The following is a 24863-nucleotide window of genomic DNA, read 5'->3' as shown; positions in this document are numbered from 1 at the left end:
TTCCAAAAAAAATCATCTCATTTGATAGAAAAATTCAGACTGAAAAGATCTGCATAAAAAAATTAGTTTTTGAAAATACTTTTTAAAAATATTTTGAAAATATTTGTTAAAAAAAATCACCTCAGTTGATAGCAAAATTTAAGCTGAAAAGGTCTCCATAAAACAACTTAATTTTTGAAAATATTTTTTTAAAAATTTTGAAATTATTTTTTCAAATCTGATGGAAAAATTTAAGCTGAAAAGGTGTGCCTAAAAAAGTTGTTTTGAATATATTTTTTGAAAAAAATTTTAAATATTTTTTTAAAAAATCACCTCATTTGATAGAAAAATTCAGGCTGAAAAGTGTTGCATAAAAAATTAGTTTTTGGAAATATTTGTTAAAAAAAATCACCTCAGTTGATGGAAAAATTTAAGCTGAAAAGGTCTGCCTAAAAAAATTAGTTTTTGAAAATATTTGAAACTTTGTTGAAAAAAAGCTGAAAAGATCTCCGTAATTTTCTTTTTTTTTAATTTATCGACAGACTCATAATATGTAATGCTTATTTCCAAAAAAAAAATTGTATTGTGAATGGGTTAATTCTCCAAGAAATATAGAAATGAGAAGTATAAATCTGATTTTACTGATTTATTCAAGGTTTTCTAAAATCTATTTCGAAAAAAAAAAAATCCAGAAAGTAGCAAATCCTTAACTGAGGTTATTTTATGTAAAAAATATTTTCAAAATGAATTTTATTTATAACAAAACCCGGTTTTCAGAGGTACTTTCAAATCGATCCAGCTCATGTGAATCCTTACATGTATTTTCCGAAATATTTTGGGGAAAGTTTTAAAATTGATATAATAAATTTTATACTTTCTGCGGAAAATCCACAATTTTGTTTTGGTGAGACACCCTAATGCACATCTGTAAAAAACAATTGGAAATTTCTAAGAAAAAAACTTAGGACAATTGGATTATACTGATTGTGTTTGAACTGGCACGCTTACATGAATCGGTTAACTTGCGCAGCGGGCAGAAAGGAATCACCACAGAAACACATAAGCCCCCAATTGCATGTAAGTGTATTTGTTTTGCTATGTCACTATGTTCGTATATGTATATGTATGTATAGATGGTACCAAATTGGGTCAACATTAAAATAATAATAAAAAATATAAATAAATAAAATATAATAGGGAAAAAGGGAGAGAGGGAGGAAAAATGATTAGAAGGTTAACGAAAACCTTAAACCCAGCCAAGAAATTAAATATTAAGCCGGAAGAAACTCCATGGAATACTGCTTTCGGAGTTTAAGACTCTTAGGCAGAAACTCACAATGACAAATACAGGAAGAGACAATTAGAGATTAGAGTTAGGCGATTGAGTGATAAAGCTGAAGAAGCATTACTTTTATCAATTCCGTTTAATACTCTGGACTTGATTTTGGATTGACGGGCAAATAAGAGCGAATTCATTTCTAAAAAAAAAATTTCTTTGTTTTTTCCTATTTTTGAAATCATTGCATTAAGTATGTGCTTCGCGCTTTACCAAGCATTTGATTTGGTTACACGATTGAAAGTTGTTTCAATCTTTTTTGTTGGAGACCTGCTAAGATTGCCTATTTTTACAAAACTTGTACCAGCACTAATATTGCCTACTAGTATTACGCCTCTTTTTTACTCTTATTGACATTGTTGACATAAATGTGCAAATTATTTATAAAGCAAATACCGAGAATTTAACTCACAGGACGACTCTCCTAGAGGAAATTGCTCTTCAGTTCATAAATTATGAAAGTTTTACTACTTAAATGCCTTAAAGGTTACTGGAGAAGCACGTCACCAGCTAATGATCCAGAAAACCAACCGTCTCTCGTGACCTAATACCCAGCAGTTAAAACGGGCATTCTATGCTATGTAAAGACTGAATAACAATATTGGCGAAGACTGATTTTTTTTTTTTTTTAATTTATTTGTTTCTCCAGGGTTAAGTCAGAATATCTTTTCATTTTCTTTTGGTGCTTCATTCTGTGAACGAAATACATATATGACTATAGCTACACTGGCTATAGGCTAAGGGACCTCATTTATTGTATGTAAGTTTCAGTTGGTTCAAAACTTGCCTTGATTTTCGACAACTTGATTTTTGAAAAAAAAAATCATTAGGTGTTAAATTGGAGCTGTAAGGAGAATTATCCAGTAAAATAATTCGTTCTTTTGAATGCTCTCTAATACTTTATTGTGAGAGCCGATACGTGAGAGCTCACATTGTTTGGTGTGAATGATTCGACTTCGGCGGTTGGTTTTTCCTTAATTCTTCGAAAACTTCTGGTAAAGAAATGGCTGCGTACCACTGAAAATTGACGGTTTTAAGTTTTTCTACTCGAACAGTTGGGACATGACGAGATTTTCCGAAAAGCGACAATCGGCCATTTGCTTTGAGGCTTTCCTTCCGCGAGAAACTTGTGCTGGATTAAGCTCATCTTGGATCCAAAACTCGTCACCTGTTATAATGTCACAGACGTGCTTTGAACTTCCATGGCTGAATTTCTTCAACATTTCTTTACACCAATCGGCACGAGTACTTTTTGGGCAATTGTCAAATTATACGATATCCAGCAAACACAAATCTTCTTGAGGACCAAATGTTCATGCAGTATTGAATTTGTACTAGCCCCGCCAATTCCCACGCATTTCTCTATCTCAAGATATGCCACGTGATGATCTGGCCTTATAGACCCACAGCATCGATTTTTTCCCGCACAATAACCGTTTTGGGACGACTTTTCCGACATTCATCAAAGAACCGACGGCGATGTTGGAACTTGTGAACTCAATTTTTCAACTCACTGAAAAAGGAACAAGTAAAGCTCATAAGCGAAAACGTTGTATGTAAGTTTATTCTAAAAAATACCAAGATTTTTTATACAAATGTTAAATTACAACTCATCATACGTGGTATTGTAAAGCAACAAAATGTAAAAGGGAACCCTCTTATATCAAAAGTCAATGAGCTATAAAATGGCGTAAAAAAAACGGCCGAAAAAATTGGGAAACGCCCCAAACAGTAGGCACCAAGGAAATATAACGCCAAAATGTAGGCACCAAAAATATATTTCCTACAAGTTTGCGCCAACAAACAAGCACCAAAAAGTAGGCAGTGTTATTTCTCACTAGAAATGAGCAAAAACAAGGAAAAACTCAGGAAAAATAGCCTGAAGTGTATACATATAAGATATATATAAGGTATAGCTCTCTCTCTCTCTCCTGTTCCTCTACGTTATATCTTCTTTCTCTCTCGCGGAACGAAAATGCCCAAAACGTTGCATGACCTTAAAATATTACTCTCCATTTTCACTCGTCCATCGACGCGTAAGAGGTTTCACTTCAAACATTTTTTTTTACATGTATTTTCAAAAATTCCGATTTTTTTTTAAATACTAAATGAAAACTTATAGATTCGAGCTAGGGTCTTCCGATGAAGAAATATATAGGGAACATCTTCGCCAAATTTGTAGACCTCGAGATATCCTTACTGCCAGCGCGAAAAAAGTAGTTTTGAGAAAAACGCGTTCGAAGGGAAACGCCTAAAGTCTTTTGGTTAGGTTGTAGAGGTCGGATCGGAACCGATGCCATGTCATCAAAAAGGGTATAACCCATGAAAAATAGGAATTTTAAAAAGTCCTCTTAATGACATATTCTTAAATATCCTGCTTTGAAAATATGCAAAAAACAATTTCGAGTTTTTCAAAATTCTACACTAGAATACCCCTTAATAAATATTTTCGTTGTGACGGCTGCTACCTGTGTTAGTAAAATATTTCAAAATATTATTATTATTGTTATTATTTTACATCCGCCGCTATAGCCAAATTAGTTGATGCATAACTACCATTCGGTAGTGCCCGGGTTCGAAATACTTGGCATCAAAAACCAAATGATAGAGCAAGGCAATGACGTACCTCCGAGTGAAAAGTTACTCATAAAAAACTTTCTGCCGTTCGGAGGCGACGTAACAATGTAAGCATGGAAAAGCCATTTGTGGTAAAATAACAAAATAGTTTTTTTTTTCATTTAACATATTTTAATTACATTTTCATCTAATTTGCTACATTTAAAGAGAAAACTTGGTACGAAATAAAAATTTTATATACCAAACATGCGAGCAACTAAGCATTCCACGCATTTGCTGAAGAGGAGTGGCATAAAACTTTCAATCATTTTGAGGTAATGCCATAATTTGGAGTAAAATTTGAATACCTAACTTTTCAAAGATTTTGCTCATTTAATCGTCGACTAAAGTTAATGACAGAGCCACGTGTACATCTGAATATATCTTTGAATGTATGTATGTATGTATGAATAGCCAGCTAAAGATTTTCACATTATTATTCAACATCGTTTTTCGCGGAATGACTGTTTTAATTATTGCGATTTGGTTCATTTCGTTTTAATTGCAACATTCTATTTCGAAATGTGAAACTCGTAAAGCTTAGCTTGACTAATGAGTTGCGAACAGACTGCGAAGGAGCACCTCGCGAATAAGTAATAGGAAGTCGTTTTTACAAGGTGGATAATTGTTTACGTTTTATTTTACAAATAAATGCACCAGGTGGCGCAAACTTAATCCCCCTGACGAAAGATTTATAATTTTTGCAAATGGCTACGTGAACGTGATTCAAACTTGATTTCCAAAAAGAGATATTAAAAAAAAACGTTTGTGCCAAAGAAGCTCATATACTACGAGGGTTGCTATTTATATTTCTGTATTTGGGCACTTCTAATACTGTCAGACGCCGCATATTGGATATCGCACCATGAGCACAAAATTTTCACAGCTGTTCATCCAAGAAAATAATTTGAAAATAAGATTGGCAAAAACGGAAATTTCGGCCGAACTCCTCACTTCGTTGGACAGTTTTCTGTGGGGCTACTTGTAGAAATTTCAAAAATTCGATTTGCTATTTCGAAAGTATAGGCTTTTAAGAATATACTGTGAAATTTTTGGACGGACATTCCCAGTATTTTCGATTCTACAGCCGTTTTAGCAGGTAGAGTCAGATTCGTCACGCGGCCACTCCCAAAACTTTAAACCAAATTATCTTAAAACCATTTTTTTCCGACTGGTGTTGTCAAAAAAAAGTTAAAGATTACTCAACCGAATAGACTGAAACTTTAATACAGGGTGCGCCATATTTTATGTCGGTATGAAAACATTGAATCACTTTGAAAAAAGAGGTTGTCTGTAAAGTCGGTTTACTGACGATAGTTTAACCCGACGTCATAAGAAAATACTGATAGAATGGTTGCATTATTCAAAAGGAAAGTTTAACTTTATTTGTTTGATAGATATTTTGTATGGATATAGAGAAGGGGATAAATGGAATCGCAATGGAATTGATGAACATAACATAACATAACATAACATAACATAACATAACATAACATAACATAACATAACATAACATAACATAACATAACATAACATAACATAACATAACATAACATAACATAACATAACATAACATAACATAACATAACATAACATAACATAACATAACATAACATAACATAACATAACATAACATAACATAACATAACATAACATAACATAACATAACATAACATAACATAACATAACATAACATAACATAACATAACATAACATAACATAACATAACATAACATAACATAACATAACATAACATAACATAACATAACATAACATAACATAACATAACATAACATAACATAACATAACATAACATAACATAACATAACATAACATAACATAACATAACATAACTAACATAACAAATTTTTGGAAGGCTATTCCCAGTATTTTCGATTCTACAGCCGTTTTAGCAGCTAGAGTCAGATTCATCACGCGGCCACTCCCAAAACTTTAAACCCAATTATCTCAAAATCACTTTTTTCGGTCTGGTGTTGTAAAAAAAAAAACTATTCAAATGAATCATCCGAAATATTAATACAGCGTGCGCCATCTTTTAAGGTACTTGACCACCTTATAAGTTTCAAAAAATTAAATTTTTTTTTTTTACATTTTTTCAATCCTTATACTTTTAAAAATCATCACCTGAAACTGTTTTTTTAAATTCGAATTCTAACAAAGTGAAATCAGTGAAAATGTGCAGGCGCATCCTGCACGCATTACTTGCTGACTCAGCGGAAAGAAAATAGCAAGTTTTAACTTTAAACGCGTTTTTCCAGAAATTACTTTTTTTCGAATGGCGGACACTTTATCTCCGAAACTGCTTAGCCGATTTTAATGATTTTGGTCTTGTTTTATTTGTTAAGATGTTTTGTATGCCAATTTACCACATTTTGCAAAAAAAAAGTTAATAAAGTATTGCTTTTTAAGCATAACATTGTGAAAAACAGGCGTGTTTTCTTAACTTTTTTTCAAACATCCGCCATTTTTTTATTATTTTTTTTTTTGTCAGTTTGTGGTAAATTCTCACGCAAGGAACCTTCCTTTTGAAAATTTTGTTTCTCTCTTTTGTTTTAGAATTACCATTTCTAAGATCAACTGTCCGCCGCAAGACATGATTTTCTTCAGGCCTCGACTTTGGCGCCTCCTGGATATATGTTAAAAAAAGAAATTTTGATAAATCAATTTTTTTTTGTATTATATAAGCTCTAAATAAAAATTTAAAAAAAAATTTATTTTAATATATTATACAGAACATGAAAAAAAAATTATTGAATATGTTGTACTTTTTAGCTTTCCAAGGTGGTCAAGTACCTTAAGTCGGTATGAAAACATTGAATAAATTTGAAAAAAAACAAGTCATTTGTATAAGTGAGGTATTTTTATTTGGTTTGCTTATTTAAGATTTATTAAAATTATTTTTTGTGAATACAACATCAATCAAGTGGCCACCTTTATTAGCAATCACGAACTGCGATCTTTTTTCTGCGTTTGTCATCACCTTGTCAAGCATTTCGGGTTTTAAAGCGACGATTTCGGCTCGAATGTTTGCCTTAAGCTGGTCAATAGTCGTGGGTTGTTGGCGTAAACCTTACTTTTCAGATAACCCCACAAAAAGAAGTCCGGTGGGGGTTAAGTCAGGTGATCTGGGGGGACAGTCGATGGCGCCTCTTTTCGACACTAGACGTTCCGGGAATTTTCGTTGCAGAAATTCAATTGTTGCATTCGCAGTGTGGCATGGCACGCCGTCTCGTGGAAACCAGTAACCCTTTCTCACGCATTTGCGGGGCAGACATAATGAGCCAACATCCATCGACCGTTTCGTTTTCTCGGTAAAAATATGGCCCAATGTTGGCCCAAATAGTTACTTTCCGGTGATGCAATGTCGTTTCATGGATCTCGTGTGGATTCTCAGTTCCCCAAATGCGACAACTTTGTTTATTTATTTGACGGTGCCGGTTTGCCGCGATACTTTTTGCGATATGCGCGTTGAGTTAGAACAATAGAACGACTATTTTCGATGTATAGCGTCACTACTTCAGCGCGTTGTTTCGGTGTAAAGCGATCCGTGGTTGAAATTGTACTGACTTCTCGTATTGGAAACTTTTATTTTGAAGTCGATCGGTAGGTAAATGACAATATATTCAGCGTTTACATACCGACTAAAAGATGGCGCACCCTGTATGTTGTTCACAACATCAATGGCTATCGCCCGTAATAGAATCAAATTATTATTTTAATTATTTCGCATTTTTTTTTTATTAAAGAACTAAAAAGAATCGATTTTTATAATGTTAAATTCAGAAACGCCTGTGTATTTGTGTGACCTCCTAAAATATAGTATTTATGGCCGCTGCCCAGACAGATGCCGCATACAAGGTAACAGAATCAGCAACCGTTAACAGTAGCCGATTTCGGTTGCCTTGGGGCCCTCCTATGCTAGAGAGAATTCGTGGTAAAGTACCACTGACGCTTGCCGCTTTGCAAGTGTCATTTCTAATATTTGTCAATTCAACAGATGCACTATTTTACGTGAATTTTCGTCGACTTCAAAGCTGCATTCGACAGTACGAAAAAGATTTACTTGTATGCCGCGATGTCTGAATTTGGTATCCCCACAAAACCAATATGGCTTTGCAAGATGACGTTGCTCAACACCAGCAGTGCCGTCCGAATTGGGAAGGTCCTCTCCGAGCCGTTTGATACCAAACGAGGTTTCAGACAGGGTGACTCGCTGTCGTGTGACTTCTTTAACCTGATGTTGGAGAGCATCGTACAAGCCGCAGAACTTAATCGCTCAGGCACAATTTTTTATAAGAGCGTACAATTGCTGGCGTATGCCGATGATATTGACATCATCGGCCTTAACAACCGCGCTGTTAGTTTTGCCTTCTCCAAACTGGATAAGGAGGCAAAGCGAATGGATCTGGTGGTGAACGAGGACAAAACGAAGTATCTCCTGTCTTCAAACAAACAGTCGGAGCACTCGCGTATCGGCACCCACGTCACTGTTGATAGTTATGATTTGGAGGTTGTAAAAGCTCTCTTTTATTTAGGAACCAGCATTAAACCGATACAATGTCAGCTTTGCAATCCAACGTAGAATCTCTCTTGTTAACAACTTCTACCTTGGACTAAGTAGGCAACTCTACAAGACTCTCATCATGCCCGGCCTAACGTATGGCGCAGAAGCTTAGGCGATGACAACATCCGATGAAGCGACGCTTGGAGTGTTTGAGAGAAAGATTCTGCGTAAGAGTTTTGGACCTTTGCACGTTGGCTGGGTCATTTCGTCCGAATGGATACAAACGCTCCGGATTTGAAAGTATTCGATGCGGTACCAGCTGGTGGTAGCAGAGGAAGACAGAGCCTCCTCTGAAATTTTTCTATAATTTCGCTCAGTATTTCCGATATATTTTCAGCCACGTAATTCCCAATGCCATAAAAAAGTATAATTAATTTTTTCACTTCTCTCGGGAGCATAGAGCCTGGACCAGACTTGTCTTGCGTTGGTTTCGTTACTCTGTTTTTGATTTCTGCCAGGGTAGGTGATCAGCCTGTCACTACCAATCCTAAGTAGTGGGAATGCCCACCTGTCGTGGCTTAGGAACAATGCTTTCTTGCTGCTTGGGGCGCCACCTGTGTTTCACATTTTTCAGCCACAAAAGGATCGCACAGATGGTTGAGGACTTCGCCAAATTTGGTGGGTCTGCGCTATTACTGCGGTTGTCCGCTTCCTCTGCTTGCGCCACTGATGCAATGTGTGTCCTTTTTTTTTTGCTTGTTTTAGCATCCACTTTGCATTGTAATGCGCTGACTTTTGCGCGGGAGTAAGGATGAAAAGGACATGGTTTTGGGGTTGAGGAATGAAATTTTTTTTTACAGAAACAGGGAAAGCGGGTAAATTTTGGAAAGTGCGAGTGCTTTATGTAGGACTAGAACCCTTAAATTACAGCTAAATATTCTGGCACCTTGTATTGATAGCCGAATTAAACCACAAAACACAATATGGACCACCCTGTATTTACAAACAAACACACTGTAGTTCAAGCGGAGCACCCAAGCATGACCCACCAAAGCGCAGCAACCAACATCCGTAGTAGGCAAGCGAAACCAAAAGAGTTAAAAATTAAAAAAATTGTTTAAAATATTTCAAATAAAACCACAACGATTTTTGACTTCCTCCATAATAGCTACACCCTTTTTATTTATTTATTTTGTAAAATATTCCACCAATGAAAATACACAAAAGTAATATTAAACAAAAGTGAATGTGCACTGCGTAGAGAAAGTGAAAAATGTTATTTTTTTACAAAATAAAAATTAAAAATAAAATTTAACCGCGATAAAAAAAAAACAAAAAAACATACACACATAGTAAAACGTAAATTGAGAGAATAACCACAATCAATGAAATCTTTGTTGTCGAAAAACAGCCACATACACACAAATATATTTACATACATATATATAAATTAATGTGGAACAAGCGAAAAATGCAAATCGCAGCGGAAACAAATCGAAGCTCGAAAATCGAATTTCCAGTCAAAAGTAATGAAAGCGCAAATAAATTCGAAATCTGGGTGAAATGGCAGCAAAGATGTGCACAAAAACGAGCGCGGCTTGCGAAAACCACTGCTGCTGGGCTGCTGGGCTGCAGGGCTGCTGTTGACTATTTGAATATTCCGCATGGCAAATAAGCGCGCTGAATGAGGCACATTTCACTTGGCATACTTTTAGGCGCTACAGCTTGCACTGCACTGCACTACACATGTGTAGGTAGACCACATCCGTTCCCAACAAGGTCGAGTCGTAGTTGTTGTTGTCGTAGCTGACACGCAAAGTGTTTGTTGTGGTTATTTCGCTCGGTTGTTATGCGGCCATACCTGGGGGGCGCTTTGTGTTGCAGTTGTTGCTGTATTGCTGTTGTTATTGCTGTTGTTGCCCCTTGTTAAGCGCTTGCTTTTAACTCCAGAAAGGCAAACAATTTATTTATAAATTATGTAAGCACTTTTTTCTGCTCCAGCGGCCACGGCAGCAACCACATTTCGCTACCAACCGCTGCTGCTGCTCTGCTTTTGTTGTACTGTTTTTGTTTTTTTTTTTGCTTTAGCTGTTTTCACTTGTTAACATTTATGTGTATTGATGTTCTTTGTGTTGTTTTTGTTTTTGTTAATAAGTATTCATTGTTGCGTTGATTGTTGTTGGTGTTGTTGTTGGCATCGTTGTTGCACGTCATACATGGCTGTAATGTTTGTTCTTTTCATAATTGCTTTCCTGCTGTTATCCTACATAATAATGATTCATTTTGCTGTTTATTTGTTTATTTTTCTTCTTTCCTTATTAATTTCTGCCTCGTTAATTTATTTTTTTTTTACTTTTTGTTTTATTTGTAATTTGTTTTAGTGTCACGGCGTTGGCGTCGACGTCGACGTGTGCGGCGGCCAGCCACTAGGCGACGTCCAGCGCTCTGCCGCTTAAGCTGTCCCCTTCTCTCACAATTGTGCTTCCCCTCTCTCTCTCTCTCTCTCTACACTACTCTTTTGTTTTTTGTTGCTCACATTTCTCGATTCTTCTGCCTTATTAGTAGCCGTAATGCACACCATGTCCGGCGACGGCGGTATGCACTAAAGCGGGGGCGGCAAGGGCTCTGCAAAATAATAAGTAAATAAATAATATAAAAAAAAAAGTAAATACGTAAACAAATTCCACAGAATAAAATCAGGTATAAAAGCTGCACTAAAAATAGTTATAATATTTAATTTTGCAACTAACTAGGCATGTAACACAGCCTCTCCCTCTTTTCCACCCCTTGCATTTGATGCCGTTTCTCATTACTTACTTAACAGCTACTGGTGCTGGGTAATGCGCCAAGGCTGGTGCGGCAATTGGGATACCTGGATGTCCAAGAAGACCATGCGATACTGTGGGCGTTTTGTGTGTACGCAAACGATGCAGGCATAGGAAAAAGGAAAAAAACAAAAACAATTATTTTAATATTATGCGCATCACCAGAATAAAGTGAAATTTAAGTTCAGAAAAAAATATGCATGAAAAATTATGAAATCAAAAAAGTTAAGTTTAATATTTAACCTCCCCCAACTGTGGTGACTATAAGTATACGTACCAACACCCTAAGATATGCTTCAATTTTAATGTTGTAACCGCAACATATTAATTATAAAAATAGTAAATATAAATATGTTCGTATATGAATTAAACATGAAAGCAGAATTCAAACATTTTAAAGTGTTTTAAGTTTTCGTAGTGGTGGTGGATTTAAGTAAACAACCTTGGCGGTAATTTTTTCAGGTGAATTCTGCTTTGTGGTATATTTACAAAAGTCTGTTATTATAGTCGTTATGGTAATTTTTATTATTCGCAGAAGTGTTTATCTTTACAAATATAACTTTAAGTTCCCTTCTGCGCACTCAGAAACACTCGATTACGGATCTTTCACTACAAAATGAGTGACATAATAAAAAGGTCATCACATATTGATGAGTTTTGACCACATTTTTATTTATTTTCTAATTTTAATTATTTTCTTATGAAAATTTAATTCATTTTATAGCAAAAAATAATAGGTCTATGAATAAGTTCGTGCGGTTTTTTTTCGAAATTTGAATTTCGGATCATTCCCATGGCTTTTAAACGTTTGGAAATGGTTGATTGATCAACTCCCAAAGTTTTTGCAACCTCTTCTTGCGTTTGAGCCGGATCTTGATCGAGCAATTCCTCCAATTCGGTATCCATGAACTTTGGCGGCGCGGCCAAAATCACCACTTTTAAAGCGTGCAAACCACTTCTGGCACGTTCGCTCAGCTAGAGCATGCTCACCATAAACTTCCACCAAGATACGATGACTTTCGGCTGCTTTTTTCTTCATATTAAAGAATTCCCCGCAAAAACACATTATTTGGCACGAAATTCGACATTTTCAAGTGTGGTAAAAATATTGTTGTTTACGCTTCAAATAAAAAACTTATACTGACGTTTGTGCCTTACGACAGTAGCTCTCCAATGAATGTTTGGAAATGTGGATCGATGGAATAATAATCAAGTTACGCCATCATCATTAAATAGGTTCAAGTTTCACATTTCGTACAAAACTCGACAAATTGTCAAACATTTGAAACAGAATTATTAATTAAAATTAAACACTTTCATGTTTTATAGCCAATTGCATTTTTCCCATTATGAAAAAGAAGTGCGTGTAGCGTAGTACTTATAACAGAAGTGAAACTTTCAAGGCAGACAAAGAAAGAGGGAGAGACCAGAGAGAGAATGAGAGAGATAGAGAGAACGAATATATATCTAAATAAATTCACAACATTTGCAGAGAATACAAATAGACAAAATTTACAAAAAACGAAGAAGGGTCGACCGGTGTAGGTAAACGCCGGACACAAACCGTGGCAACAAACGCAGCGTTTCCAGGACAAAGGCACAAATTACCGCAAGGCAATACCAATAAATCCGACGCCGGAATGGATAGCACTTTATAGTACGCACAAGCACTAGCCAGGGAACGGAAATAAGCGGCAAAAAGTAGGCACCAAAAAAAAACGCCAAAAGCATTGGAACCAAAAAACGCCCCAAACAGTAGGCACCAAGAAACAAGCGCCCAAAAGTAGGCAGTGTTATTTCTCACTAGAAATTAGCAACCACAAGGAGAAACTCAGGAAAAATAGCCTAAAGTGTATCTAAGATATGAGTATATAAGGCAAATCTCTCTCTCTCCTTTTCCCCTACGTTATATCTGTTTTCTCTCTCGCGGAACGAAAATGCTCAAAGCGTTGCATGGCCTTGAAATTTTACTCTCCGTTCTCGCTCGTCCATCAACGCCTAATAGTCCGGGAGCCAGGGGTCGATTTTGGACTGCGTTTTTATACCGTTAAATTCTTGACTATACTTGTGATTTAGCTTTCATAAATAAGGAAAGGGAGCGTCAGCTGGCGCATCCACGGTGGGTGTGATTGTGGGAGGGGTTTCAACAAGAAGCTTATCTGCTCAACTTGGTGTCAGCCGACTTATTTCCCTACAAAATTCAAATGGTTAACAAACTGAATGCAGCAGACTTGCCGATTCGCTTGGAATTTTGCCAGAAGATCCTGCAAATGGTGGAAGAAGACCAAAACATGTTAAACTGCCTTTTCATGTCTGATGAGGCCCATTTCGATTTAAACGGCAATGTGAACAAACAAAATTGTCGAATATGGAGTACTTCTAACCCACAGATACTCTACGAGACGGAATTGCATCCTCTTCGCGTGACAGTGGGGTGTGCGGTTTCTTCACGCTGTATTGTCGGGCCTTATTTTTTTGAAGAAAATGGTCACACCGTTACGGTTACTGGAGACCGTTATTTGAAAATGCTGAAAGAATTTTTCTATCCAGAACTACGCCGAAAGAGAATTTCTTTCAACTCTGTGTGGTTTCAACAAGATGGGGCAGCGTCTCACATAGCCCAGACTGTTATGACAGAGTTGCGACGAAAATTTCCCAATAAACTGATTTCAAGAAAGTCCGAATTTCGTTGGCCCCCCCGGTCGCCTGACCTTACTGCACCTGACTTTTTCTTGTGGGGTTTATGTAAACAAGAAGTTTATAAAACAAAGCCAACAAATTTGGATGAACTAAAACAATCCATTCGGGCAACAATTGCGGCTATTCCTGTCGCAACTCTCAAAGCAGCAATGAACAACTTTTTACTAAGATGCCGCACTTATGTCAACGAGCATGGGGGGCATATAAATTCAATTATTTTTAAAACTAGTTAAGCTACATTTAATAAAATTTAATGACCTTCAACTTGAAAAAAAAAATAAATGAATTCCATACACTAAAAAAAAAGTTATTTGAGTTTCTTAATGTAGCAAAATTCATCAGCCACCCTGTATAAGTGGTCCAGGGAATGTGACAGCAGACAGATGCGCGTCGGCTCTTCCATGTTGAGGAGAAGACAAAAGTAGATATTACCAACAGGTGAAATTTTTTGAATGCTTGTAGAATAGCTCATTCACCTTACCCGCCAATCGATGAACGACGAACACTAAGCTTACAGAGGATCTGTTAACTGAAAACCATGTGGGGGACAACCTTATCACAACCATTGAGGATTCCACAGGAGGAAGATAGAACTCCTGCTTGGGCTCTGTGTCTACTTAAATACCTTCATGCGTCAGCCTATCCCAGAGCTTACAATCCTAGAGTTTAGCAGTCAGTCATATATACGAGGTGGCGCAAAATTGAACACCCCATCGAAAGATATTATAATTTTTGCAAGTGGTGTCGCACGTCTAGCATTTTTGACAGTTGCGAGCTAGACAGATGCTGCTACTTCGCAAGAATAGTCGTGTCATCGTTCCCACGACAGTCGGTTCTACGTTACCGGAACAACTCGGTTTATATTCGGCCAAATACTGTGACTCCAGCAGCGTTTACCGTACATAAATGACGAATGTTTATGCTGCAACAATAATAATTGTGTCGCTTTTTTTGTCCAATTGTCGATTTCCTAATCGTGTCGCCCCAACTGGGCAAATATTTCGGCGCTTAGGAGCTCGACTCGCGCAAACTGGAATCACACCAGACCTTGCGGGGCCGATATGAGAACCAAGAAACATTACCCAGAAGACGGCCATGCAATTTTGGCATCACCAGACGTAGGAAATTTATTCATTCGTTTTTTAGTATAAACTCATTTAATTAAATTCCAAACGCTATATGGACCCCCGTGCACACGTGCCGGTTTTTGGTTTCTGGCAGCGTGAAAAAACCAAAGAACTAATTTAAAATTTTTTCTGCACTTAGCAACAATCGCAGTTCATATTAAAGTGTATATTGTTTATAAGCCATCAAAAGCATTTGCATCTCAGTTTTGTTGGAAAATCACAACCAGCCATTGTTCGTGAGCTCAGTCACCTTAAAGTGAATAAAATGTCCAGAAATGGTTCGGAAAGTGAAGGCTCGACTTGAAGTGGGAGAAAAATGGCCAAAGAACTGAAAATATCGCAAGACAGCATTCGGCGCATATTGAAAAATCAGCTCAGGTCAAGGCTTACAAGTTCCAAAATGCACACGATCTTTCACCCCAGCAAAAAAAAGTTCGGTGAGAAAGAGCAAAGGAGTCGTTGCGCATGCACGAACGTGGCGAATTTCCGTACATTTTGTTTCCTGATGAAAAAAATTGCCCAATTGAGCAGTTCATAATCACTCAAAGCGATCGGGTTTACTTGACCGAACGCTCATACGAGAATTTGAGCCTACGTATGGCCACTCGAAGCAATTTCCCGTCGCAAGTAATGGTTTGGGCCGCAGTGACCGCTGATGGACGCTCTCCAATCGTTTTTATCGAGCCTGGCGTCAAAGTGAATGCGAAATGTTTTAGAAGCTGCTTTAGAGCCGTGGGCACGCAAACATTTCGGTCGTAGACCATGGACGTTCCAACAGGGCTCGACACCGTCTCATAAAGCTCGTGTGAACCCAGAATGGTTAAAAAATCATGCTCCACACTTCATTTCGTCCACTAATGGCTTTCGAATTCGCCAGACGCAAATCCGATGGGCTATTCCATCTGGTCCATTTTGGAGACGAAGGTGAGGACTAAAAAACATGCCAGTATGTGTGCCCTGAAAAAGCGATCATACGAGAATGGGCCAAAATATCTCGAGACCACATTCGTGCAGCATGCAACTCATTTTTTGACCGTTTGAAGGCTATAGTCAACGCAAAAGGTGGTCATATCGAGCTAAAGTGGATATATGTTGAAATTGTAATCAGTTTTGAACAATTTTGTCTTTGAAATCAATAAAAAGTAATTTCACACAAAAAAGTTATGGTGTTTTGAATAGGTAGCACTTCATATCATTCACCCTGTAGTATATATGAGCTTTTAACAGAAAATAATTTATTTATCAGTACTAGAAAATTATTAAAAACCACACATTTCGTAAGCTAACACACATACACAAACACGCGTACACACATATATTGTGTGAAATGAAGACTCTGCGAGGCACTGATCAAGGGCTGCGGTGTCCGAGTGGTTAAGGAGATGGACTTGAAATCCATTGGGTTCTACCCGCACAGGTTCGAATCCTGTCCGCAGCGGAGTTTTTTTATTCAAAATATATAAATTTTCAAATTTTCAATACAGAAAGGTAAGCAAGCAGATTAATTCAGTAAAATAGTGAAGTTTAAAGTTAGAGAATTATTTTAAAAAGAAATGACTACTAATTATAGAAGCAAGCGAACAATTCTAGTGTAACTGAAGTCTGTTTCGCCGTCGCTCTACTTTACTATTGAATATCTGTGTGTATTTATATGTATGTATGTATGTGTGTATGTTACTAAATTTTGTAGCTACAGCTGCTAAGTTGTGCGTTTTGGCTAATAAGAGAAGTAGCAACAAAACTAAATAAGCTATAAATATATCTGTGCCTGTGTATGTTGGTCTAAGCTTATTTGTCATGGCTGTTTTGAAATGAAAAAGTCAACGCACGAGTATAATTGGTAAGCGGCAAATAAATTTAGTTTATAAGAACAAAACTTTGAGTGGCGCCAGTATTAGTTGGAGTTATCAACATAAAATCATTATCTGTGTACAATTATGCAAAAAAAAATTAAGAAATAATATTATCAGTATAAAAATAATAGCAGTAAGTTTTGCACCTGATTTTTCGGGATATTTTAAAAGTGAATTTCGGGACCGCGAATTCGATCCCGGAATAATTGTCTTAAAATTAGTAAAAATTCAAATACTATGTATAAGCACATTTATAATAAGACGCCGGCTCCCGGCGTTTCGTCTCTCGTGCCCTAAAATGAGTAAAAATCCCAAAAATAACGTGCATTTATAATAGATGCCGGGGACCCGAAATCGACTCAGGATCGGGAAGCCGAAATTACCCATAGTTATAACTGTCTTGGAATTAGTAAAAATTCAATCAATAATGCATATTAATAATATGATGCCTGAATCCCCAACTTGTCCCGAGACCTATAACTTTCTGAAATTCGGTAAACATTCAAATTAACTTCTTGCCCTGCTTTAACGACTCTGACTCGTGTTGAAAATTTTGGCCCAAACATGAATATGACGAGCCAAGCTCTTGAACGGGCTAAGCGTAAATATCACGAGCCAATATCGGGTACAGATAGGTCGGATCAAACATAAACATCTCGAGCCTAGGTCGTGATTGAATGTTAGTTTCTATCTGTACGCCACGAGAGTTAGTCAAGAGTAGTTTATAGTTTATCTAGTGTTTTCCAATAACAGGTGCTAGGTGTTAAACAGGAGAGATGATTAACAATTTTTTATAGCCGGAATTGGATGGTATTGATCTGGACAACATTTATTTTCAACAAGACGGCGCTACGTGCCACACAAGCACCGAAACCATTGATTTTTTACGGGAAAAGTTTCCGTATAACACCTCTTATTGGAAAACACTTTACCTGCGCTTCGGAGACTTTCGGCCTGTAGGTCACAGAAGTGTGCAAATTATTCATTTCATATTTAAGTTCCAACCTGGACTATTACGCCAACAATGATGACAATTATTGTATAATGATTTTTAACATAAGAATGTCAAAGAAATGTAAAAACAAAAAAATAAAATTCTAAGACAAGACAAATTAACCTTTCATATAGAGTGGCATTTTACTATTACTACTACTATTACTTTTTTTTGTACTTTTAGACCATCAAATTATTTAATTTGATTAAATTAAATTCTTTCGAGAGCTTTGAAAATTATAAATATTTTTTCGCTTTAACTTTTTGAAAACCACTTTATTATCAAGCTTTCAAAGTGGCTTACCACCTTAAGTTGTTTTATTAAACGTTCATTTATATGTATATATGTATATCTATATAAGTATGTATGTATGTATTTACACTTGTAAAAATTAAAAGCATGCCATCCTGCTTTGAAGTTCCAGCCAAACTTTTCTCCTCTTCAACCTTCAGCAATCCGAGTTATGCTAATTAAATTCAGTAATTTCTAATTTTAAGCACATCAACATACTTATTATGCTGTTAAATAAATAACATTCATATGTTATTTACATACATACATACATACAAACCTACTAGCATACACAAAGCAACCTCATTTGTCGGCTGGTCTTATGCATTTTAGGTATTTTCGGCATTACACCACCCGAATTCTTATTCAAACACGAAACTTTCCCCTAAACAGTAAATATTTCCCCACATTCCTTAACCCCTCCCTCTTCCCCCTCCAGCGCACAATATTATCCAAAACACAAGGTTCATCTGGTATGCGCAGCCTCTTCTTTATTGCTCCATGCATACATACATAAACATGTGTGTATGTGTGTGTGTGTGCGTGCTTCACTATGCCAGCGATAATGACTTGTAACGGTAATTAAAGCTGACACACATATTTGCACACCATCACCATCACTTATCTACTCAGCGACTGTCTCCTTTAAGTCTCTTTCGCATTCTTCTTGCGCCTGCCTGCCAGTCGGCCTGCCTGTCTGTCTGTCCGCCAGGATGCCTACTGCCAAATGTTGCTTAACTAATTGTGCGTCTTGTTTAAATTGTCGTCGTAACCGCTCTTATTTGCATATCCTGCCGTAAATATATTGCACTTAAATCGTTGAAAATTTACAGCAAAACAGCCAATGTTGTGCTTCGCAAATGAAATTATTTCATTGAAGTGGCTTACTCGGTTTTGTTTGTATCGCTTAGTTGTTTACTTTGCTTGTATTTGAATGGCAATTAAATTGAATAGCAATTGTGAGTGCTTACAAATTAGCAAAGCAAGAGGTTAAGCTCGATGTTAAGTGTCAATTAGTTTTATATTTACTTGGCAAACGCATAATCCAGCGCCCTACGGAAGGCTTGAGCTCTCAATATGCGCCCACTACCCAAATAGATTATAGCGTACTGTACTCGTCCCCTTAGATGGAAAATCAAGTATTTACAATTTTATCAAGAGTTGGCAAAATTGATCTGCTTTTGATGCTCGATGGTTGGAACTGCAAAGTAATCGCTCATGCAGACGGCATAGTTGTTGCCACATGTGGAAAATATCCTTCAACTCGAATCGATCTAATGCAGACCGCTCTTAATAAGCTGTCTGGCTGTCGGCTCTCGGCTCTCAATAGTAGTTTGTGTGTGAATCCTCAGAAAACAGAATTAGTGCTTTTTTCGAGGAAATACAAAACTCCGCAATTTTTGAAGCCAACATTAAATGGTGTAAGACTAGAAATAAGAGATGGCACCAAATATTTAGGTGTAATTCTCGACAAGAAACTAAATGGGAACATGAATGTAGCGGACAGAGTAAAGAAAGCTACTGTAGCTAGGCAATAGGACGCAGGTGGGGTCGTTCACCGAAGAATATTCACTGGCTGTATAGGGCCGTTGGTTGGCTGGTTAAAGTGGTGATTCATCCAGAATCCAAATATTCATTTTGTTAGTTTCTTGACGTCTAAGCCAGACAGTTGTTTGAGATTCTCGGACAGCGGTTGGCCCAGGGTTAACATTCTGTCCTTCCCTAGGGCAGGGCATTCACAGAGGAAATGGAAGATTGTCTCCTTTTTCCCCGGTTGTTTACAACTGTGACAGTATGTATTGTGAGGTATACCCATTTTGGGCGCTTGTTGTCCGATAGACCAAAAGCCAGTTATGACTGCCGTTAGTCTCCAGGCGTCCCGTCGTCTCATTCTTATCAATGCCGACGATTGCTAGGGCCGTTATCAGACCCATCTTCCCCCTAGAGAATCTTAGTCTGGCGGACGGCTCTCGTCATGTCACTGGTTAGAAACAGGCCTTAGTGGGTTCAAGGTACTATATGGCGCTTGTATGTATCAGTGGCGCTTCCTAGTCACTGTAGCGTATTTCAGGCTGAAATGCTAGCCATTAATGAGGTAGCTAGCCTTATTAAACGAAAATGTGATTTCCTTCAGAGAAATCTATATTTACTCCGATATGCAAGCGGCGAAAAAAAATCTTGGTGAGGTTGTCACTAATTCCATCATTACTCGCAAATGTTGGGCGTCTCTTAACGAGATGGCGGAATATTTCCGTATCCACTGGACATGGGTGCCTGGACATAATGACATACCAGGAAATTATGAGACAGACAAATTAGAGAGAGAGCACACTATCATTCACCTCTCTCTTGGTATGAAGATTATATGTATGTAGATATACCCCTCTCCACCTACCAACTACGTGATGTAAGTATGCAATGAAAGAATTCGGAACATTTTACAGTCTTTTCTGTGATGTGTTCTAGAAAGACGTTCAGGCCGAGCCAATTCTCTATGTTGTTCCATATTCAGCTCTATTTGTCCAACAGCTCTGTGCCGCCTCTAAACAGTGGATGTTAATTTATGAGAAGCTTTTTCCGAGATTTTTCATTGCCTCTTATGAGGGAATTACTATTGTTACTATTTTGTCTTCAATTGAGATCAAACCTGTATGTACATTACGGTGACTCACCAAAAAGTTACTATCTTTGCACTGGAATATTAAAATCTATTATATTTTGTAACCTTTACCAAAATACCAGGGATCTAGGCATCAGGCAGCCATTTAAGCTTCCTGACCACTGTAGTATCTTTCAAGCAGAAGTCTTTGCGGTAGGAGAGGATGCAGAAATAGCAATCGCAAAGACATGAAGCAACTCCAAAATAAATATGTATATACGTTAACAGCCAAGCTGCGATAAAGGCACTCGGACTCATATGAAATTTGATCTAAAAATGTTCTAAAAGCAGGGAAGCCATAGAGAGATTAGCCGCAGACAGACCGTTGCATATCTATTGTGTAAAATTCGAACAAGAAAACGGCATACTGAAACCTTTAAATCCGGTATACAATGCCATCGCTATGGACATGAAAATACGGATAGAGAAGGTGGAATAATCTAGCTACTTGCAAAACCGCAAAAATCATGTGTACACAGATAAATACGTCCGATTCGTACCAACTCTGTCTAGAAAAGAAAGCAGAACTATCGTAGGTATGCTGACAGGCCACAATTTGCTTGCGGCGCACGCATAGAAGATAGAAATCACAAACAACGATTGCTGCAGATTTTGCAATGAACTAGAAGAGAAGAAAACGCTAGAACACCTATGTTCTTGCCCTGCATTAGCTAGAACCCGAATGAAATGCTTAGGAGCTTGACAATACGAGAAGTTAGAATACCTCTCGGGGATAGAGCTCCAAAGTTTATTTAGATTCGCAAAAGACGCAGACGTCTTACAAGATGTATACTACAAAGAAACGTAAGAGTCTAGCTGAATAGGTCTATGTGATGGCTTTCAGCCAGCCAGGTCAACCTAACCTAACCTAACCCAAATATTTCGTAAAAATATTATATTAAAACTCAAGTGAGCTGAACAAATTAAAAAAAAAACCTCTAAAAATCTAGGCTTCTTAAAATACAATTAGTTTCAAAAAATAGTTTGCCCAAACAATTACCGCGGATGATAAAAAAGTTTAATTTTAAAAGGTCTGCATAAAAATGTGTAAAAATTGTTTCGGCAGAGTCAAAATAATAAGGTTTATGGTGATACTTTCAAATCAGTCCTACTTACGGAAATCTTAATATTTTTCCGCATTATTTTGGTGATGGTCTTAAAACATAATTGACTTCATAATTCCGATGGAAAAATTTTACCGTTTTTTTTAATTTTTTTATGTGGGGTGATCCACCCTAATAGACTTTATATATATTAAATATCTACTTGTATATAAATATATAGAATTTAGAGCCACCGGAAGCTATATGTGATGCTTAAAGTTGCGAAATAAATCCTAATACCCCTCTAGTATAGCAAACTTGAAGGAAAAAATTTAACTTGAATGAGAATATTTTAATTCGCCCGGCGAGCATTTCATTACAGCAACTCTCCGCCCATAGGCTTCACAATGTTGCCAATTTTACCGAGCATCCTGATTGGTGCTTACTATGCTTTCGATGGCACTTAGTGCTTCATGAGTATTGATCGATGAAGTATTATCGATGGAGTTCCTGCGCTTCCAAGCCTTTCTATGTAGGTCCTACTCAGTTCCATCGAGGATAGGGCGCTTATGGAGGCGAATATATTGACTAATTTCACTTAAATGTGGTGGTGTACAGTCCGGACTTAATAATCGAATACCACGAATTGGTTATGCTTAATCCTTAGCTGAGGGATAAGTCATGATATTATATGTTTTCTGGATGAAGATTATGCCAGATTTATTTAATTCTGAGCATTATTAACAAATGCCCAACATTTTCTTGGCTGGTGTACTCCCCGTTCAAGAAATCGGCATATGGTCTTTGCTGTATTCTGTTTTCAATTGCTGAACTTCAGTCATCCTGGGAGAAAGAAAGTAGATCCACCCATGTGAAGGCTCGGGTCCTCTCGGGTCATCATTTATGAAAACTCCAAGAATCATCGAGAAAATTTTGCACAGTTCAAAGAAATGAAGCTCCATTTTACTCGAAGTGAAGGTTTTGTTGATACACGAATATCGTCACAGTTCGAGGCAAAAAAACTTAAATGACGTGAAATTTTGACAAGGATTCTTCACTGCAACAAGTTTCTAGCTACGCAAAATTTGGCTCTGCGAGGACACAGAGAGCTACATCGTACTCTTGACAACTCTAATGTCGGAAATTTTCTTGGTTTGCTGAAACTAGTATCTGTATTCGATCCAGTTATGAAAGAACACTTGAGAAACGTTGAAAGTATTAGAATGAATTTCTTCACCTTATGGCATTTGCTGTTCGCCAGCGTTTACTTAAAAGCCATTCATGTGGCCAATTATTATGGTCTCATGTTCGACGCAACTCCCGATATTGCCCATCGCGATCAAAGGTCAGAAGTCGTGAGGTTCGTGAACATTGGTTTTGAAAAAAACAGTACAAGTGACGGAAACCTTTCTGGGCTTTATTGAAATTACCGCGAAGAATGCTGAGTGGTGAAAAAAGAAGTGACGAGAAGTGAAACAAGAAGTGATGCCCAGCAACTAAACGCATTGATCGCGTTCAAAAGAGGCTGCAATATCCCACGATGAATTTTCACGATGCTGCTGAAGATTTGAAGGCTCTTCAAAATTATTTCGAAAATGAAAGAGAACCATCGTTGATAGTTCACTCGAGGAACGGATAATTTTATGTCAAAAATGGGATGTTGCAACTGAAAGACCCCCAATGAAGAAGAATAAAAAGCATGGATGATTGACTATTTCAAGAAATGAACGGACGATTCGTACGGTTGAATGAAATCGATGAAAATTTTGGATTCCTTCTCGATGTCAAAGGACTTATATATCAGGAGAAAGAAGACGATCGCAAAACAAAGTGCAACGAGTTAGGTCAATTCGACGTGAGTGATAATGATGGAAATGAACTTTTGCGAAGAAATTCTTGACTGCAGGATGTTGCTCGCAAGCCGAAAGAACACAATTTCAAGTCCAGAAACACTCCTTGAATTCATTGTTCAGTTCGGAGCGTGAAAGCGTGTTCCCGAATCTTCGCGTCGCAATTCAAATTCTACTGGCAGTAGCAGTTTCCATTGCTAGCTGCGAGAGATCCTCCAGCAAGTTTTCTTGTCTTACTGTCTTATCTAAGAGCTAAAATAGCTTCGATTCAAGCACCTGCCAAATTATATCAATTGTGCGCGCCAACGAGAGTCGCTAATCTCTATTAGAGCCACCGCTTGGCTATGTAAAGTTATACCAAACAAGCAAACATTCACAGAATCTGCCACCTCATCTTTCTAAGCAGCCTTCAAAAGATAAATAGACACCTTGCGAATGATCAATAATCTAAAATTCCCAGCACGCCCTTGTGTAATAAAATCTAAAAAGCATAAAATATTTCTTGCACTTTTAAAATTCAAATGAAAAAAAAAACACTCACTTTCTTCACGTAAACTTTTTCCACGTGCCATCAGAAGAAAATGCCTGCACATTCACGCAACTAGCTGGGAGAGAAATTTACAGGCGTACGCGTTGCCAACCTGCATCAAACATGAATATACAATGAGCACTCACATGCCAAGTGCGAGCGCTGAAGACTTTCTCGTTACTTGCCACCAGCTAAGTACGTACTTAGAGGATTTCATCTTTTAGTTGAGGAAATGCAATTTCTTAGCGTCATTTTCAATGGTTTTCCGCAAATAAATTTCCTAAGCCAACGCAGGACCTTTTAGTGCCGCACCGAAAGGAGGAGTGCAGCGAGTGGAGCGAGAAAGAGAAGAATGGTAAGGCAAAGTGATAATAGCAATCAGATTTCAGTTGAATTCCCTTTTCAATGTAAAAGGCTTGTTTGCTTGTATGCGTAGTTATAAATAAAAGATTAAGAATAGATGGAACATAATGAAAAGGCCATAAATCTAGGTGGTGGTGGAAGAGCAAACGCACGACTGACAAATAGCTTAACTT

The 24863-nt window shown here is 37.3% G+C and overlaps 1 protein-coding gene and 1 non-coding gene across 2 annotated transcripts in view; one reads left to right on the top strand and one right to left on the bottom strand.

Annotated features, from left to right (window-relative positions):
• Positions 1–10533: 10533 nt before the first annotated feature.
• LOC129239461 (cuticle protein 21.3) overlaps positions 10534–24863 on the bottom strand; it is a 50943-nt gene continuing 36613 nt past the window's right edge. Inside the window, exons 3-4 of the mRNA XM_054874963.1 lie at positions 11274–11355; positions 10534–11081 (exon numbers count right to left, since the gene is read on the bottom strand). Of these exons, the coding sequence (XP_054730938.1) occupies positions 11015–11081; positions 11274–11355 (149 nt within the window). The 3' untranslated portion in view covers positions 10534–11014. The remainder of the gene's footprint in view (positions 11082–11273; positions 11356–24863) is intronic.
• On the top strand, positions 16465–16546 carry Trnas-uga (transfer RNA serine (anticodon UGA)). The gene has a single exon. It is a non-coding gene; the product is annotated as a tRNA-Ser (tRNA).

Source organism: Anastrepha obliqua, chromosome 2 (genome assembly GCF_027943255.1).
Source record: "Anastrepha obliqua isolate idAnaObli1 chromosome 2, idAnaObli1_1.0, whole genome shotgun sequence".
Classification (NCBI taxonomy): Eukaryota; Metazoa; Arthropoda; class Insecta; order Diptera; family Tephritidae; genus Anastrepha; species Anastrepha obliqua.
This window is presented reverse-complemented; position numbering and strand designations above follow the sequence as displayed.